This window comes from Coffea arabica, chromosome 3c (genome assembly GCF_036785885.1).
Source record: "Coffea arabica cultivar ET-39 chromosome 3c, Coffea Arabica ET-39 HiFi, whole genome shotgun sequence".
NCBI classification, from domain to species: domain Eukaryota; kingdom Viridiplantae; phylum Streptophyta; class Magnoliopsida; order Gentianales; family Rubiaceae; genus Coffea; species Coffea arabica.
Window position 1 is genome coordinate 1740631 of NC_092314.1, and position 18542 is coordinate 1759172.

Here is an 18542-nt window from a genome sequence, read left to right on the forward strand (position 1 = left end):
GTAAAATGCCTGCCCTAGCCCTAGCGGAAAGAAACACTTAACGCCCTTTTCGGTTTTTTGCCTATTTATGAGCGAATGAAGTTTGAACAACAAAACATCATCCGGCAATCGAAAACATTATATTAGTTTCTGATAAATATAGGAAGCTCTAGAGTAATTACATTTTTCATGCAAAGGTAAAAAGAAAAGAGCGAAGAAAACTGGAAAATCAAGAAAGAGACGCTGCATGCAAGTTAAAAAGAGTTGTAACTTGGAGAAGTTATAGTTCAACTCCAAGTTAGTAAGTTACTAGACAGAATTGGAACTTAGAATGGGGGATATCCCGAGTCAACAACATCACCAAATGCAAATGGAGGAAATACAGAGGAGAAGCCAGCTGATGAAGTGGCCGCAGCCATTGACTCGAGACTTGTATTGTCCACGGTTGGATCATACCCCTCCATGCATCCAGTTTCACCCATCAATGGGTTGTTGATCACTGCTGAAAGTTCACAAGAATTCATCTCCCATGACTGCTCGTTTTCCAAGAATCCAAAGTTAAGTCCTTCGTAGCACGAAAAGTTTCCAGGGTTTGTAGAATCCACAGGAAGAACATTCGTCACGTCAGCATCAGAATGTGATTGATTCTCTAAAACCCTCAAATTTGAGTAATTACTCTGGTCAACTGATGTTTGGTCAGCGTTGCTGTTATTTGAGTACTCTTTGTGATGAGATGGAGGCTTTAAGCAATTATCAGGAACTATGCAGTCCAAGTAGCCTGAGTTGGTTTCACTCCCGCTAGAGAAAAAGAAGTTCTCACTAGGGGATGAACCATAAGAGGACTGAGAACAAGCGTCATTGTCAGATGATATTGGATGCTCTCTGGCCTGAGATGAAGAACTAGTATGTTTAGTAGCATCATGTTGTTTATTTTGGTTCTTGGTCAGCAAGTGCGATGGCTGCAGTACGGATTGGAGATCAAAAGGGCTGATAAGAGAATGGAAATTTGTGTTATCTGAGTATACAAAATTGGTTCTTGCTTGAGTCCCCTTCATGGAAAGTGCTGCTCGATCATAAGCAAGGGCGGCTTCTTGAGCAGTATCGAATGTACCAAGCCAGTGCCTTTCTTTTGTGGTAGGATCTCTGATTTCAGCAGCGTATCGGCCCCAAGGCCGCCTTCTAACGCCTAGGAACCTCCCTGGTTCTGCTTGCTTTCTGCGACCTCTTTTCTCACTAGGTTGGGAAACAGAAGTGTTTCTTTGTAGTAAAGTAAATCCTGTTTGTGTAAGGATTGGTTCATAGAGATTGAAGGGTTTTTCTGGGGTTTTGGAGGTGGACATCGCAGCAAAGAATGAAGAAGATTAGGCCAGAGTTAGAGGCCTGGAGACTGTATGAGAACAAAGGTTGTGTTAAGAGCTACAGCAGAAATGCAGAGATGGAAGGCTGTGAGAATGTGTAGGATGCAGTCCTTAGGAGTGAGCTCTTTTAAAGACTCATCTGATCTCTCTTACAATCAAAGGGGGCAAAAGGACACTGCAACATGTCATTCATCTCAAGACCATCTAGCTCTTTTTCAAAATTTGTACTTTTCAGCATTTTTATGTTACTATTAACTTTTTGTTAGTATTCCATTAACATCAAAATCATTTGTTTTCGTAAATATAAAATTGAGTATTATTGTTAGGATGAAAATGAAGATTCTCTTAACTTTTGTCAAGCATGCACATGCTGACATGCCGTGGTAAAGGTTCGAGAATACTTCTATGGAGCCAAGTATTTCCAAATAACAATTGTTTTTTTTTTTTCTTCCTTGGCTTCCCTTCCTGGGGTACTCTCTCTAACTTCTAATGTCTTGATTTTGCTCATACGCTTCCCTAAACTAAGATTTATATTCCTTGTTCATTTGCCTCGTGTAATTTACAGTAATCCCTGTTTCCCTTTCACCGGCCTTTTGTTCATATGATCAATATGCATGCATGCATGACTATTAATTAAGTCACTGTGCCAACATAAGGTTAATTTAGTGATCCTACAGAAAATCAACCAACTCATGCATCTCAAAAAACATGTGGTGGATGGTCACTAGCTTGCTCATTTTTAAAAAAGAAACTCAAAAGCAAAACTAGTTTAGTTGAGGATGAAACAGAGATAAGAAACGATCAAAGAAGTTTTTGTCTCCATATCCTTGAGAGTCTCGAACTATTTGAATTTGAAGGTATCAAAAGTGGTAACTTCTATTTAGTGTAGGGTTGCACATGTTCATCCGCGTTATCTGCAGCAAGTTTCCTTCCACACTCTTTGTCTTCTCTATAAATTTTCAAAGGGAGCAGTTAAAGATTAAGTTTAACTAAAATGACTAGCATAAGTTTGAGTGAGATATCGCATTGGCCTGTGTAATGGAAATACTCTATCACCAACAAAATGTCAGTATTCAACGACAATAGAGGCAATTCACAAGACCATTAGGTCAAAATACTTAGCCTTATATGCATGTCATTTCCCTAGGCTCTTTCCGCGTTAAATCTTTCTACATTATTATTATTTGTCCGTATACTGATTGTGGTTTGCTTTGCCCAAGAATGGGTTTTGGTGGCAAGCCATTAGAGGTGGGCAGAAAATGATCTACTCATCAATATCTCTTCAGGGATCGTTTCTGATACTTTGAGAATGACCAGTATGGACTGAAATAATGTAAGAATTTTTGGGAATTTCTATCTTTTCTCAACCAAAGTCTTCTAATTAAGTACGTTTCTTCAACCATTAGTTTTTTTTCGTTTTTCCCCTTTGAACGGCTAATCTTGAGGGATTATAACCATTAATGTTGCATTACCCAAACTAGATTAATTGTTGGTTGAACTTCTTTAACTTGATTCTTTTCTTGAAGTAGATGCACACTGAATAATGAAGGCAAATAATATAGTCTGAGTCCCCATTCCAAGTTTTAATGCACTCCTCATGACGCTGTTTTTTGCAATATACTCAATATGATGGAATGGTCAAAGAATGAAATGCCTGCAAAAAGCAATGCAATTACTTATCCAGACCTTGGCGTGACAATCTGGGTGGATTTCTTCGTAATAATAATATAAACTGGAGAAGTTTGTAACGACGTCTGCTTAGGTTTTACTACAAGCTAACCAAGAGCAAAATTCCCACCCCCCCCCCCCTTTTTTTTTTTTTTTTTGTCTAAAGGGACTAAGGGAGTCGTGGATCTGCGTCCTTATCTAAAAGGAAGCATAAAAGGCTATAGTCAAAAGAGCAATCAAAAGGTTGAGGAAGACATAGGAAGCCACATGCCCTCAAATATAAACAATTAGTGGGACACAATCGCTCACTAAACCATTTCATCAGCAGTTCTAACAGGACACTCATAACTTTTTCCGTATTGATTAAAGTTTCACATGCCTAATTGGCATTGGGAACACCATAAGCTAATCATATAATCAAACGGGTCAACCCCTTTTTATGTCCCTATCATACCAGAATTCTATAGTGTTTGCCACTTGTTCCTGTTAATGGTCTGTCCCGAATTATGAAAAGCATAAATGGTGGTAACGAAAACAAATTGAAAAATTGAGGACAAAGAGAGCATATTCAATGCATAAGCAGTTGAGTTTTATTGAAAAACAGTCATCATCTTTTAGTCTTATGACCTAGACAAAATCTGGGACTATTGACTGATCCACTATAAAAATTATTCGAGAATTGAATAAAAACAGTACTGACTAGAAAGCGATCTTGAGGTCATTTCCCTAATAGACCAAAAAAGTGTCATATCAGAAGATAATTATGAAAAATGAGGGATTTTATTTGTTTATTTTCTTTTATTATGGTGATGGATGGAGCGGTCTTTGGAAAGTAGTAACAAGGTTTGAATTGAAAATGATGCTGGATTATGCCTTCCTTGTATTAAAGGTATGCCACAAGAAGTTTAGAATTTGAATTACATGAATAGTCGGTCAAGCCTCATATGAAAAGATGTGATCCACTTGGTATTTAAGTACTTCAAGTTTATTACTAACAAAGTGCTAAAACTTATTAGTACGTACTGCTAGTATTTGTTGGATGGCAGCTCCTTAACATGCATGAATTTATTTGGATCCCTTTTCTTGAAAAGCAAACACAAAAGTATGGAAAATGTCAAGTGAAGTGGGGGCCTCCTTCTTCCATCCCTAAGTTCCATCCTGACAAGAGAAACTTGTTTTGGTCAGATTGGAATTTTGCACATTCTCCCAAACATGAACATGCACACACTTTTGTTGTAAGATACTTAAGGTCACCCGGAATTTGGGGAAAAAGATTATGACATTCTAAGGACTAAGGACTCTCTGGGAGCCTTTGGACTTTGACGAGACTGAGGGGAAGGGATCAAGGGATTTTGTTTGTCTTTGACCGGCTCAGAATTGAATTCTTATTTCTTTCCAAAGGCAAACTGAGCCCTCAACAAGGCTCCTTGAAGGGTTTTTCTTGTTCCTTTTTCTACTGCTTAATCACAACATTACTACTGCAATCCTGCAGCTGCAAGTAGCCAGGGGAATATCAGGGATATTGTTGCTCAGTTGTTGGGATGGGTTGAGACATTTTGTCTCATATTTCAACGTGGTACAGATATACAGACAGTGGAGAAGCCTCATGTGACCATAAAGACTGTTAGATGAACGTAAACAGCTAATGACACTTCTATTATGAGAGCTATTGTGTAAATTTCACAGCAAGACACGGGTAAACTTGAAAGATTAGGACAGTGCATATTTCACCTCGGGCATTGTATGGTGACGCATGAAATTTGGCTATTTATCCTTCACCATTTATCTCCAAGAAGGGGGCAGCTCAATAGATCTAGCAAAACTTAATTGGATTGAATTTTGAACTAATCAATAAACTAGCCAGTTCGTATAACTCTCAAGTTTCGCCCCCTCAAGATGAAAATGTAGAATATGAAGGTGTCCAACGAGTAGCCAATAGCCACTTGCAAATTCAATGAGGCGTGTCGCTTCCCTCCCCTGCAACTTGTCCCAATTATTAGTTAAGACTTCAAGGCCTCGAGGCTTCAAGCATGTACGTTTCTCGTACCATTATCGTGGGGTGGGGATGGGAGGCAGGAATCTGCAAATTCACTCATCTGACTCTTATCAGATTTTGCGTGAGGAAGAGAAGATAGCTAGTCCATGAATAGCCAGCCCACTTGAGACTCCATGTCAATTGGTATTACTGTAGCATTTGCAGCCTGAGTTCTTTCTTTCCTGATTTCCAGTTTCCATCTTTTTGTCCCCTATTTAACTGGAGAAACTACGACTACAAGTTCTTTTTAAGAAAAAAAAAATTTTTCGAACAAAGAAAGAGTGAAATTTAAGAAGTTGGAGGAGAAAGAGGAATTTGAATCCCAAACATTTAATTTTTGGAATGCCTACTTCAGCCGCCATCAGACCAGCACCTCAATATTACAAGGTCTCGCATTATAAGTTATAAGTTGACAGACAGATAGTGCGATTTATCAATAATGGGTAGCTAAACATACATCCTCCAGGAGTAAGGCCTTGATTGAAAAAAATGATCAATGGTGGCAAGGAAAACTACTATGAACCACAATAGCTTTCCAGAATTTTTTGAAATGTTGAAGAGTTCCACCCCGACATTCCATTACTTCCTTATCCAATTAAAAATCACCCGATCATAAGGTAAAATTATGAGTTTCATATAAAACAAATGTGCATTTGAATGAAGGAAAGCACACTCAAGATCGAACGACGACTAAAGAATTTCCAACAAGTCTAATCAACATATACTAAGAAATCATAACATTTCCATAGGAACACCGTGAGAGCTCATCTGTTGGCCAATTGCAAGTCTGCAACAGGTGCAAATAGTTCCGCTCAATCCCTTCCAATTTTCTCTCTGGCAAGGAAGATAACAAAAAATATCTGCCCAAGATTTGAGGTACGGTGAAATCATGTACGGAAGATCAAAATAATTAAGTCCGAGGAAACACACATCCGGATTGTATTACCAACCGCTTTTGCCTATTCTTTCGTCGAACAGGAAGGAAGAAGCCAGCTAACTGTTGACTGCCACCCAAGAGATGGGCACGGTGACGTGACACTCGATACTGTTGCCAAGTAATCAAGGGGGCCCACCCAAGCAGACGTGTCGGCTCCTTGGGATTCCACGTCAGCACGGAAGGACCTGCAAAATACTGTACAGAGAGAGAAGGAAACGAAAAGAAAGATTGCGTTGCAGGGTTGACAGAGTTAAATGCATGTGTATTTGTCGAGGGTTTTTGTACTTGGCTACGTTCCCTTGACAACTGAATCAAGAGGGTTGAAGAAGCAGTAAAGATTTGTTGAGGGTTTTTGTTGTACTTGTACTTGGGTACGTGCCGAGAGAATTGAATCACAGAACTTAAAAAGAGGCTTGAAGAAGCAGTAAAGATTTTGTGATGGTGAATGAATCTTCATTCATTCTTTTTTCAAGTGTAGGTGAAAAGTCTTCATGGGAAACGAAGTGGTGCTGAAGGAATTGTTGTCAACTTTCTTCTTCTCTTCTGATCTTTTTGGATCAGATTGTCAATGAGCATTTTGCTTTTCAGAAATATGAAGGGGTTTTTTTTTTTTTTTTTTTTTTTTAATAATGCTAGGAGCATTTAGGATTTAACTTCATAGTTCTTAGTTTGCTAATTCATCAGAGGATAACAACACATTTCGGCGCTCACTCTAAACTTCAATGCTGATCCCTCCAATCCATGCATATTTAACAAAGAACTTTTATCAAATGCAATATATACTTGAAGAATGATATCTTAAATGAAAATTATTCATACCCTCTACATTCCTGTTTGGATAGAGTATTGTTCTTTGTATGACTTCAGGTCATTCTCGTTTTCCCGTGAATTAGTAGCCGCGTGAGCTGAACATAATAATAATTATATCAACTGTTTTGACCAAAAAAGAGTGGGATATGAAAGCAAGAATTAACACATTATCTGTCTTTAATTTCAAGGACCACATTATCTTATTTTAGATATTCAGGACTCATATAAAATTCTGGAAGTATTTCAAGGAGAATTTTGAACAATTTGAAGCATTTTCACTTTAGTAGGAAAGCTGAATTGCACCAAAATGCCTCCCACCAAAATGCTACATTTAAGTGGTTTGCTTAAAAAAAATTCAGGCGGGTGTGTTCTGCACCCGTTTGATCCGGTGGTGGTTCAGTCCTCTCCGGATTATCCCTGGCCTCCTTAGGTGCGCCCCCTCTCCCTTAGTGTAGCATAGATTAGGTTATACAACTGTTGTCGCCTTCGGAAAAAAAAAAAAAAAAAAAAAAAAGCTGAATTGCACACGACACTGTAGTTCTTGGGGTGGCTGGATTTCCATCCCTACCGAAACATGAAATTGTAGCTGCATAATTCTTGAGGCTGGGAACTTTCATAATTCATGCAGCCAATGCTTGTCGCTTCTCTTCTTTTATTTCATTGGGCCTGTTGTTTCTTTGCTCAAATGAAATTTAGATGCTTCCCCATTCTTTGGCATCTCCATTCCAAGTCTACTTCGATCACAAAGTCATTCAGCTCAAGAACACAAAACGAAAGGATAATATTCATCTCCTCTTTCTTATGCATCAATACTCCTTGTTACCCAAAAAAAAAAAAGGACAAAAATGATGACTGTCAGCCATAGATATATCACTAAATACTTGACAAAACAAAAGCTGAAATGAGAGGAAGAAGAGTGCTTAATTATCATTGTTACAACAGATTTCTAATTATCTAGCGCCAAGGTGGTGATCAAGTCAGAAAAGATGACTCGTTAAGTTCATTAGAGTAAGCTGGATAATATCCAGTTGAACACGACAAACAATACAAGGAGAGACCAGCAAATCGAAATCCAGACTGGATTTTAAGTGCCAAACACTACATTTACAACATTGACGACTTCTCAATCTGGCCAGACCTGAATGCGAAGCTCAGAAATGAACCAAGCAATCGAGCACGAAACATGATCCACTCTTACAATGGCTAAAAGGCGAGGTCATCAAGCTCCCTGGTAATAAAAGCATGTGCAGCAAAATCTGCCTCCGCATCAGCATAAACTCTTAAGGACATTGTAGGTTTGAATCTGCAATTTACAACTACATGATGATTCTGCATATCCAAAGATTCAACACATCAACCATCGAATACAACAATTTAAGGAACTCAAAAGCCAACTGCTTCATTGTCTACACCACTAATATGAATGTAATCCTGCTTCTATTCGTACATGGGCAGCCACAGAAAGCATCACCTCGAGTGAACTTTAGCTGTCTCACACAAATTGATAAAAGAATCAATGAGTACTGCTTTCATATTCCTCCAATCAACCATTAAAGGGAAAAGCATTACACAGCGTAAGCTTACTATTGCCCGAAGCTACAGATGATGGCACTATTTTACAAGTGCCCCAGATTTACCTGCGACTATTCCCAGCATTTCCTAGCAATGATACAGCTTGAGTGGACGATATCAACAAAGATCATTTAACTGAATCTTCCGCCCACCTCCTCACACTTGAGGGACCAGCATTGTCAGGAGCATCGTGCCATACCAACTCCATCTGGAAGGATAGAGGAAAATATATACTTGTAAATACTTTGTTATGAAATCAAGTATGAAGAACATTTACAGATGAGGTTTATCCTCTCAATGCACTTCAACTGAATCTTATAAAAATTGAAGAAGAAAACTATAGAAATAAAAAACATGCTAAAGATGAGAAGGAAAAAGAAAAAATAATTTCAACTTACATCCCCAACAAAAACAGTGTCACCTTCCTTCACACCAAGTCTGATGAGAGACTTATTCACACCACATGCCTCCAGAACATGTTGAAACCTTTTCGCAGAATCTATGTATCTGCAAAAGGAACAAATTCATTAATATCAAACAGCATTTTGAATGAAAACCATTATCTTGAATTATACATATCATGGCTAATGTGTATCGTAGATTCAAGATATAGCATGGGGACAGGAACTTTTGCATGCCAACACAGAAGCACGTACTTAAATCATTAGACAAAGACATATAAAGCATTATGACATGGTAGATGTAGGTTACTTCTATCTGACTATGTGTCCTGAGGGGAGGTGGTTGCCCTTGATCTGTCCAGCATAATAGTTCCAACAAAGGTTTTTTTTTTGGGGGGGGGGGGGGGGGGGGGGGGGGGGGGGGGGGGGGGGAGTTGGCAAACACAATGACTTCACGGTGATGACCAACAAGCTTGGTACCTCCAGTTTGTCATTTGGACAAAGCGTTGTAAACCTGATCCTGTAACATGCCATGCATTGCTATCACTGTCATGGGAGATCTCAAATTCATTTATTGGAGAAGTTTGCTGCTTTTGCACCATATCAGCCACATGGTTTAAATTTACCGAACCAGTTGCACCTGAATTAGAAGGTCTAGTGGTTAGAGCATATAAACTTGCAGTGACAATCAAAAGTGTAAATTTACACAACAGGGAAACAAGAGTTCAAGGGGCACGTTGGGTAAGCACCAATTAAGATTCTAGCAATTACTCAGAATGAGAACTTAACATGGATTTCTGACCTTCTTTACTGACTTCTCTTACTTCCTTAGCAAGTCTATGAGCAGCACATATCACTTCTTGCGTTCCTTCACTCTTCACTGCACTCATACAAAAAGGTTCAATCTCACAAGAACGTAATTTTTCTCTGAATGATATCCAATTTTCACATGCTTCTGGAAGATCCATCTTATTAAATGCAACTACATAAGGCTTTTCAGCAAGTTCAGGACTAAACATTTCCAACTCTAGACGAACTGCATCAAACTCATACTCTGGTTGCTCTGATGAGCCATCAACCATGTGCACCTAATCCACCAGAGTTATCCCAATCAGTAAATAAGAACATTTTCGTATGCACCAAAATTTAGTTAGACAAAGGTGGAGCTTTGATCTCATAGCATAATAGCAATTCAAAGAACCACCAAAGAAAAAATAGTCCAACAATCAATAACCACCTGGCAGGGAAACTGAAGATTCAAGCAGGAAGCAGACACCATACAACATTTTAATTGATGGGTAGGACAAGTGAAAGAATAAACATTTATGGCCGACAGTTTAATCTTTGGGCCTACCGGGATTATGTGGGTGTCACTGAAGCCACACAGCCAGGAAATCTTAAGACAGATTGATGGTGGGCCCAATAATACACAGCTTGGACCTACAAATGCTAAACCTAAGTGTGGTTTATAAACAGAGAACACAGAATATGCAATTCAATGCTCACAAAATAAGTTAAACGTGAAATATATAATGAAAACCAAATGAAGCTACACTCATCAGTTGCTCTTATTACACACAAAAAGTTGTAAGCAGCCTATCATGACTTGCTATTTTTACATGCAAAAGCATGTAAGCTACATAGCATCAGTTGCTATTATTATGTGCAAAGCTTGTAAATAATAATATTTGGGGGTCCCTCCAATCAATTACCAGAACGGAACATCTTTCAGTGTGCCGAAGAAATTCATGGCCTAATCCAAAACCTCGATGTGCACCCTCAAGCAGCCCTGGCAAATCAGCCACTACCATTGTTGCATCATAATCAAATGAAACCACACCCAGATTTGGAAGCAAAGTGGTAAAGGGGTAGTTTGCAACAGCTGGCTGAGCAGCACTAATAACACTGAGAAATGTACTTTTCCCCGCATTTGGAGCTCCTACAATTCCAACATCTGCAACCAACTTTAGCTCTAATTCCAACCACCTGGTCAGGAATATTATTACTTGGAGCAATTAGATAGGTCCACAATGTGTTATCGAAAATAGAGGAAACAAAAACTGTAGTTAACCACTGTGGCCTGTCATCCAATCAAGGACATGGTTCCTGAAAGATTTGCTTTTTTCTTGGTTATCTTTATGGGCATCAGACCAGCTGTGCGCACCGCGAGAGAGAGAGAGAGAAACAGACTTAGATCAAGTCCACCTGTATGAATCATTTTTTCATTTGATCGATGTCATGCACTCCATGGGCTTTTCATTTGCGGCAGTGAGTTTCTTGTAAGCAGTTTTGCTAGAATTTGCATAGAGGCTGACAATGCGTTTGGCTAGTATTCAAGGAGCTATATTCATTTGCTATCCAGATAATGCTTTTGAAAGAATATCTGTTTACATTTTTCTTTGATTTCTCAAATTCTTATATTTTTCCACCTTTTGAAGTTCGTGCACATCTAAAACAGCATAGTCATTGGCTAACACAACCTAGGTTAAACAACCATTCTGAACTCTCCATCAAAGAAACAGAGCAGACATCATATAAGATGCTGACTTAATAGATTAAAATCTTTAGAAATAGCAAAAGAACAATCATATTTTCAGCAGTAAAAGAAACAATTCAAAGAAGGAATCTGAAAGTAAGAAGCACTCACATTTCAGGACCTTTTTCGCCGTTCTCTGCAATCTTAGGCACCTTATTCATCCCAGTTTTAAATGATGCATTCCCTCTCCCACCTCTCCCTCCAGGTAACAACAATGCCCTCTGCCCTGGCTGCAATAGCTCCAATAGCACATCCCCTTGCACTCCACCTTTCCCAGCAGCCTCCTTAACAACTGTCCCAGGTGGGACCTTCACCACCACATCCTCACCCTTTGCTCCATTCTGCTTCCTCCCATGCCCATGCCCTCCCCTTCCTGCCCTAAAATGCACACTCTGCCTAAATGGCAATAAAGAATTCATCGAACCATCCACTTCTACATACACGTTCCCTCCCCTCCCACCATCCCCGCCAGAAGGACCCCCAAGTGGCACAAACTTCTCCCTCCTAAAAGCCACAACTCCATTCCCTCCATCCCCTGCTTTTACATATATTTTCGCCCTATCAAAACACCTCATTACTGCTGGCACCCCTTTTTCTTTCTCTGTCATTCCTTCAAACACATTTTCATCCCCACCATCTCCAAAAACCAATATTTCATCATCCTCATCATCAAAATCATCACCACTTTCGTAATCTGAATCAGAACCCCCCTCATAAAGCTCAAACTTCTCGTAATCAAACCCAAATTTCCCATTTTCATCCTCACTTTTATCATCAAAATCCAATCTTTCTCCAAAACCCTTCTGTTTTTTAGGGGGCTTTAAGTCAGATAACTTCACTTCTCTAATGGGATTGTTCTGAAGGGGAACAGAAAAGTCATCTTTAGGAGGAAGGGAAGTGTAGGTGGTGGCTTCACCGCCACCTTGGACTGCTGAAGACGGGGCCGGAGCATCTTTTATGTTCAGTTTTCTGTTTTGATTAGTTTTTTTCTTGGGGTTTATGGAAATATTTGTCTTGGGGGCAGGTCTGTTTCTTGCTAGTGATTGCGGGCAGAAGCAAAAAGCACTGCTAGAAGATATGGTGGGAGAAACCATTTTTAGTTATTTTAGGGTCAAGAAAATGGAGACAGAAGCCAGCTGCGGAGTTTTACTAAGAGAATGAAAATGAAAAATGTTTTTGGAGGGATATTTGATGGAGGAGGAGGAGTATATGTCCACGTGGCATTAAATTTTGGGCCCAGATATTTGATGAAAAAAGGCAGCTTCCCCGCCACTATGGGCTAGCCCAACAGATAGGGCAGTCTTGTTTTTTATTTTATTTTCTTGATTTGTTGGTCTGTTAACCACCAGCCCAAAGGCTGGTGACCACCACCTAGCTTGGAAGGTCCTCCCACCAAAATGCCACATTTAAGTGGTTTGCTTAAAAAAATTCAGGCGAGAGTGTTGTACACCCGTTTGATCCGGTGGTGATTTAGTCCTCTCCGGATTATTCCTGAACCTTCTTAGGTCCGTCCTTTCCCCTTAGTGTAAAATAGATTAGATTATACAACTGTTGTCGTCTCCGAAAAAAAAAAAATTTGTTGGTCTGTTATCCACTTTGTTGGAGGGAGGGGTGGCGTTGCTTGAATATTATTTTCAGTTTTTCACAACTATTATTCAAATAAATGCCAAAATTTGGCCTTCCAAGTCCAAGTGCAAATTAGTTTTATCATTTTAAAAAGATTTTTTTTTTTTTTGCAAAAATAAAAGAATTCTAACTGTGGCAACACCATTTGTAATTATGTGATTTGGTCAGGTTTTTTTTCCTCTTTCATAATGAAGAAATTGGAGTAGATTAACTATTGACGTTTCGAGAAATAGAAACCAAAAAAAAAAAAAAAAGGTTCTTACAAGCGATCAATTCTTATCATAATTTGGGAATTATTCTCCAATTCCAGGTTAATGTGATTGCATAGTTTCATAACCCCACTAAAACTGCAACTGCAACTGCAACTGCAACAAGGCCGGGGTTCGCTTGATTAATCCCATTTATGGGGTGGGAACGTGTAAGGAATAAAGATTGATGAATACTAGTTCTTAGTTTAATTACAACTTTTTGTTTTCCAGCATGCACAGATTTCTATTCTAGATAACATCAATCTTGTGACTAGACGTGAAGTCCTTCAAATTTGAGAACGGAATGTGAAAATTTGAATGCTGCTAAACAATAATATTGTGAATACGGAGGATGAAGAAGCAAATGACTTGCTGAAAATTTCAGAAAAATAAAGCGTGGTCGTAAAAGATGGTGAAAAGGATGAGTTTCAAGAACTTGAAAAGATCTTCCTAGCTTAGAAGAAGATTATTAATTAGGAAATAAATTAAGAACGGCGTGGTCCATTTCACAAGTTGCAGCTCAAGGAATTTCAACTGTTCCATCACTGATCACTGATAATGGGATTCTGAAGTTATTCTGCTCTTGATGGTGACAAAAACATGTTGAAGATTCAAGAGGCAAGAAAAGGAATGTTACTATTTTGGTGCCAAAGAGTAGAACACTGGCACAAAAGGCTGGCCAACCTATTTAATTATAAGTAACTTTCAGAAATATCAAATGGAGATTGTTGTGCTCATGCAATAACAATAATAATACTAACAAAAAAAATAAAAATTCTTGCACTAGCTGAACAAAACTGTGGCTTCAATGTGGCCACAGCTTCTCCATAGAACAATGGGCTTCCGGCCAATAACTTGACATCCAATGGCCAAGATCAAGGTAAAGGGGACCTTAGATGAAATGACGAGATCAAGAAATGGAAGATTAGATCATCTTAGAACATATTGTTAGCAAGTAAAAGAAAGCGTGGTCCGTTTACAACTCAAGTAGTGCTAATTTCAACTCCATCACTGAGCATGGGCTTCTGAAATTATTCTGCTGTTGCCGACAGCTAGCAACAAGATCATCTTGCACGTTCAAGAGACAAAAGGAAAAAAAAAAAGATATGTAATGTAAAGTGCTTCTTTTTCGACAAGAAAAGAATTTTCGATTCAAGGGACAAGAACATCTTGAAGATTCAAGAGACCAAAATTGTGCCTTTTTCGATTAAGTTAGCAGAATTTTAGCTCATATATACCACGGGAAAAAACAGTTAGTAGAATTTTATGCACTAGCTAGAAGAAAATGGACGAGAAAAACAATTAATTGCCTGATGGTATTCCCCGGCCGGCATGCAGTTCGTTCCATAGGTTAATTAGCCATGAGTTAAGTCTAGCTTGGGGGGCTAGTTGTTAGACTGAATTAAGTACTTTGGCATGCATCAATGTGGCCAGATTTTCTCCACGGACAAATGAGCTCCCGAATGTTATTTCTTTCTTTCTTTTTTGCCAAGATAGGTTGCTGGCCAGTGATTCCTTATTAGGGATGGCAACGGGGGCGGGTGCCCGCCCCGCGAGGGGCTCACGGGGCGGGGGTTGGAGGGGTGGGGCGGGGGGGAATTTTTTCCCCCCGCTTAGAAATGGGGCGGGGGGTGGGGGAGTATACCCCCGCCCCGCCACCCGCAAAAAAAAAAAAAAATATATATATATATATAAATGACTATATATTATATGTAAGTTAATTAGTTATAAACTTATGATAATGATATTATTAGTTAGATGTATTATATAATGTATATTAGTTTATGTAATATAATTGATATTACTAAATTTGCTAATAGAATTTATTAATTAGTTATACTAAATTTACTAATACATTTATACTAAATTTCTAATTACACTTAATAGAATAACACTTTTTTCTCAAAAAAAAAGCACAAACACAATGATGAATTAGTGATTGCATTTGTACTAAAAGTGAAAATTTGACTATTTTAGTTATATTTATTTCATCATATTGGATTGTATTCAAATAACTTCTGTTTGATTGTTTTTATGAGTTTCAATTGTAAAATTACAATGAATAATAATTTGGTGATGTGTTGATATTTTAGTATTTGATTATTTATTAAAATTTAATTATAATAAAATTATATAATAAAATTTTATTAACCCCGCGGGGGCACTCGCGGGGAAAGCGGGGCAAGGCGGAGCGGGGGCGGGGCGGGGCGGGGGGAGTGGGAGGCGGGGGACGGGGCGGGGGACGGGGGAGGGGTCCCCCGCCCCAACCCCGCCCCGTTGCCATCCCTATTCCTTATCCCATTCCCAACTAAGTTATAGAATCAACCAAAAAAAAAAGAAAGTAAGTTAAACAATCAATAACTTGATGCAGGGATGGGTTTGTTGTTTGAATTTGGACCTTTTTTTTCAAGTCACAAGCAAATTAATTGGGTGGTTTGGTTTTTTTTCAAGTCATAACTTGATATAATAATATTTGCAATGTGAAAAATGTACATAAAATCTGGTTGCGATGAGATACAATGTGTTAAAAAATTGTTATATTTGTTCAAGAATAGTTCCTGCCTCTCTTCCTAAAGCAGTATCCAAATGCACAAAAGCAGATTAGGACAAGGAATGAAAAATAGTGTGTAACGTTCTACTGATATAGAAACTGAACAATTCAAAGTATGGACTTTGCATGAGCAATGAGTGCTGGGGGATTTAGTTATCTATAAATAGAAGAGAAGCAGGCAGGCATTTTGCGCATCAGGAGGACAAAACAAACTAGTACTAGTCAATGAAGATGATGATGAATCCCCCAATGTTGTCCTTCCTGGGTCTCCTTGGCTTCATCGTGATGCTGTTGGTGACTCCTCCACTAGGCGTCTCCGGCAGCGGCATGCTGTACAAAGGCCTAACAATCTCAACTCTGAACATAACGGGCCGAGTAGCGTGCTCCACATCATCCAACCCTCCGGCCAGCACCCCAGGGATCGGCGGCGTGTTGAATCTTAACTTCACTTGCAATGGGGGTGCCACCAAACTCGGCAGCGTTCTGACTGATCCCGAAGGGTTCTTTGATTTCCTTGCAACCTTCATCGATGGCCTTGTCACTGACGATACAACGCTGCCTTGCGTGGTCACCGTGCCACTTCCTGCAAATTCCAGCTGTTCAGTTTTTCCTCCAAAAGCAGTCCTAAGAGCTACTCTTCGCATCGTTGGTGTGACTGTTAATGCTCTTCTCGGTTTGGTTTGTATTGTCAACATTGGCGAGTTAACTAGTGCTGCTGCTGTCAACATTTAGTCCAAAATGACCCCATGGACGTGCCTGATGATGAGTGATGACCACCATGTCTTCATTCTTCGATCAACTGATCTTGTTTTGCATCATGTCAGAAACAGTATTGTATACTTTAAAATTTCGAATGCTTATTTTATGTGCATCTCGTCCAGGATGATAAATAACGTGTAAATGTTGATTGAATGAAGTTTGTTGAACCAGTTTATATTTATGCGCTTCGTGCAGAATCATATATAATAGTAACATGCAGCTTCATTTCTTCAGTAAGTACCATATATATACCACCAAACACAAAACCAGTTCGCTCAAAACACTAAAACGCTATATATACAAATGCTGCTATTTTCCAGTCCAGAGTTCCTTTGTGTGCTGGATTTTTGGAAACTGTGGTTGATGATAGTATAAGATTTGTCACTAGCTCATGGTCTGGCTTTCTGAGAACTCAGGAAAATCGGGAACTGGTACTTGAATGGGGATTAGATTGGCATTATCATCTGGTGTAATAGTCTAGGAATTTCCGTATGTATGTAAGAATGCTACCTTTGTGTACAATATGCAATTTCTCAAATCACTAAAAAGTTCACACACAACACACACACACACGCACACACACACACACATATATGTATGTATGTATGTATGTATATATGCGCACTGTAATTTCACTTGAATTGCGGCGCAGTAGCTAGATCTGTGCATGAAAGTTGAAACCCTTTTATTGTAATTTATGAAACTGGTGATAGAGAATTAGAGTTTTAACTTTTAACTAGACCCAAAGTATCTCCACCATGTATCTAGAGTAGCTTCTTTAAGTATGCAAGTTATGCAACACTATACAGTTGCCTAGGGGACTAGAGTCTTGCCAAGAAAAAAGGGAACTTTCGTCATTAGTGTAGAGGATTGCCAATTAATTCCTCCCTCCCCACCAACAAACATGGAAGAAAAGTCCCATACAATGTGATTATAGAAGCCTAGATTTTGTGTAACTTATGTGTTTGATCTCTTCTAAAACTCTTCGAAGGAATAAAGGCCAAACACTATACTATTGCCTAGCTATCGCTCTTATATATCTACCTTCCTAATTTCTTGCATGCAGTATCGCTCTTATATGACGAGCATGAACGGAGAAACAAGTGATGTTAAAAATCGTGATGATACCAAAAGGATCCGTCGTCAAATCATCAAATGTTCAGAAGAGGCAGTAAGATATCTATGGCAATAAGATATATCATATCATAGAGTAAAAACACAAATTCGAAGGACTGGCAGGATATGTACATCAGCAAACTTGTTCCTCCCAAGCAAAATGAACACAAACTAGTTAGTTCCTAAACAATGTTAGCATCCAAACATAGCGCTAAACACAAAATTCCAGACACAAGCACTTAACAAGCCAAATTTTATCCAAAAATCCTTCCACAGGCCTGTCAACTGCATGGCTGCGAAAGAAGAGACTCCATATATGGCCCAGTGAGCCCAACTGTTTGAACATGTTCGAATGCCCGGTCAATACCTTACAATCCCCTGAAGATGCTGCTCCAGCTGCAGCCATCACACCATCACCATCTGTTTGTGATAACTCTACAACCATCGAGCAAACTGGATTTACGGACCCCAAGTCCCGGATATACTTCTTCCCCATTTTCTTCAGACCCAGATTACCCAAAAAATGAACAAGAGAATCCGGAAGACAACCCGGCTGTCACATCCTTCAGCACTGAAAGCGCCAACGCGTTATCAACAGCAATGGACACAGAGTCAAAAGTGGCATTCAGGAATTCTTGACGGCTCTCCCCTTGATGAAATACAGGAACGATGGTCACCCAAAGCGGGTTCTGGTGGAAATAAACAACCGTCACCAGATTAGTGTAGTCCAGGGCATGATTCTCAGACGGGTTTGCGATTTTCAATTTGATAACCCACACTGCTGTGATATTATAGGCTGTAGAGATAATGTCGGGGCTGGAAACCGAATCAAACTCGACGGAATCAGCACTGTCTGAGTAGATGGCGTACTAGGGGACGATAACAAAGCCTGGTACGATAATTGATGCCAATGCCAGAAAGGAGTGTCGCAGGCTCGCAGCACCAA

General features: G+C 39.3%; 2 protein-coding genes across 7 annotated transcripts; both read right to left on the reverse strand.

Annotated features, from left to right (window-relative positions):
- Positions 1–197: 197 nt before the first annotated feature.
- Positions 198–1393, reverse strand: LOC113735334 (ethylene-responsive transcription factor ERF086-like). The gene has a single exon (XM_027262353.2). It carries the CDS (start codon positions 1317–1319, stop codon positions 306–308), a length of 1014 nt encoding a protein of 337 aa, XP_027118154.2. The 5' UTR covers positions 1320–1393; the 3' UTR covers positions 198–305.
- Positions 1394–7689: 6296 nt separating this feature from the next.
- LOC113734873 (GTP-binding protein OBGC, chloroplastic-like) lies at positions 7690–12460 on the reverse strand. Of its 6 annotated transcripts, XR_011841384.1 has the most exons (8): positions 11408–12460; positions 10473–10746; positions 9563–9848; positions 9241–9400; positions 8758–8866; positions 8425–8567; positions 8235–8274; positions 7690–8116 (listed from the first exon to the last, which is right to left on the reverse strand). XR_011841384.1 is itself a non-coding variant. In XM_072081705.1 (6 exons), exons 1-6 carry the CDS (start codon positions 12388–12390, stop codon positions 8487–8489), a joined length of 1893 nt encoding a protein of 630 aa, XP_071937806.1. In that variant the 5' UTR covers positions 12391–12460; the 3' UTR covers positions 7690–8486. The 6 variants fall into 6 exon arrangements, 1 of the variants encoding a protein (XP_071937806.1); XR_011841385.1 differs by lacking the exon at positions 8235–8274 and having other exon boundaries at positions 7690–8090; XR_011841382.1 differs by lacking the exon at positions 8235–8274.
- Positions 12461–18542: the final 6082 nt, after the last annotated feature.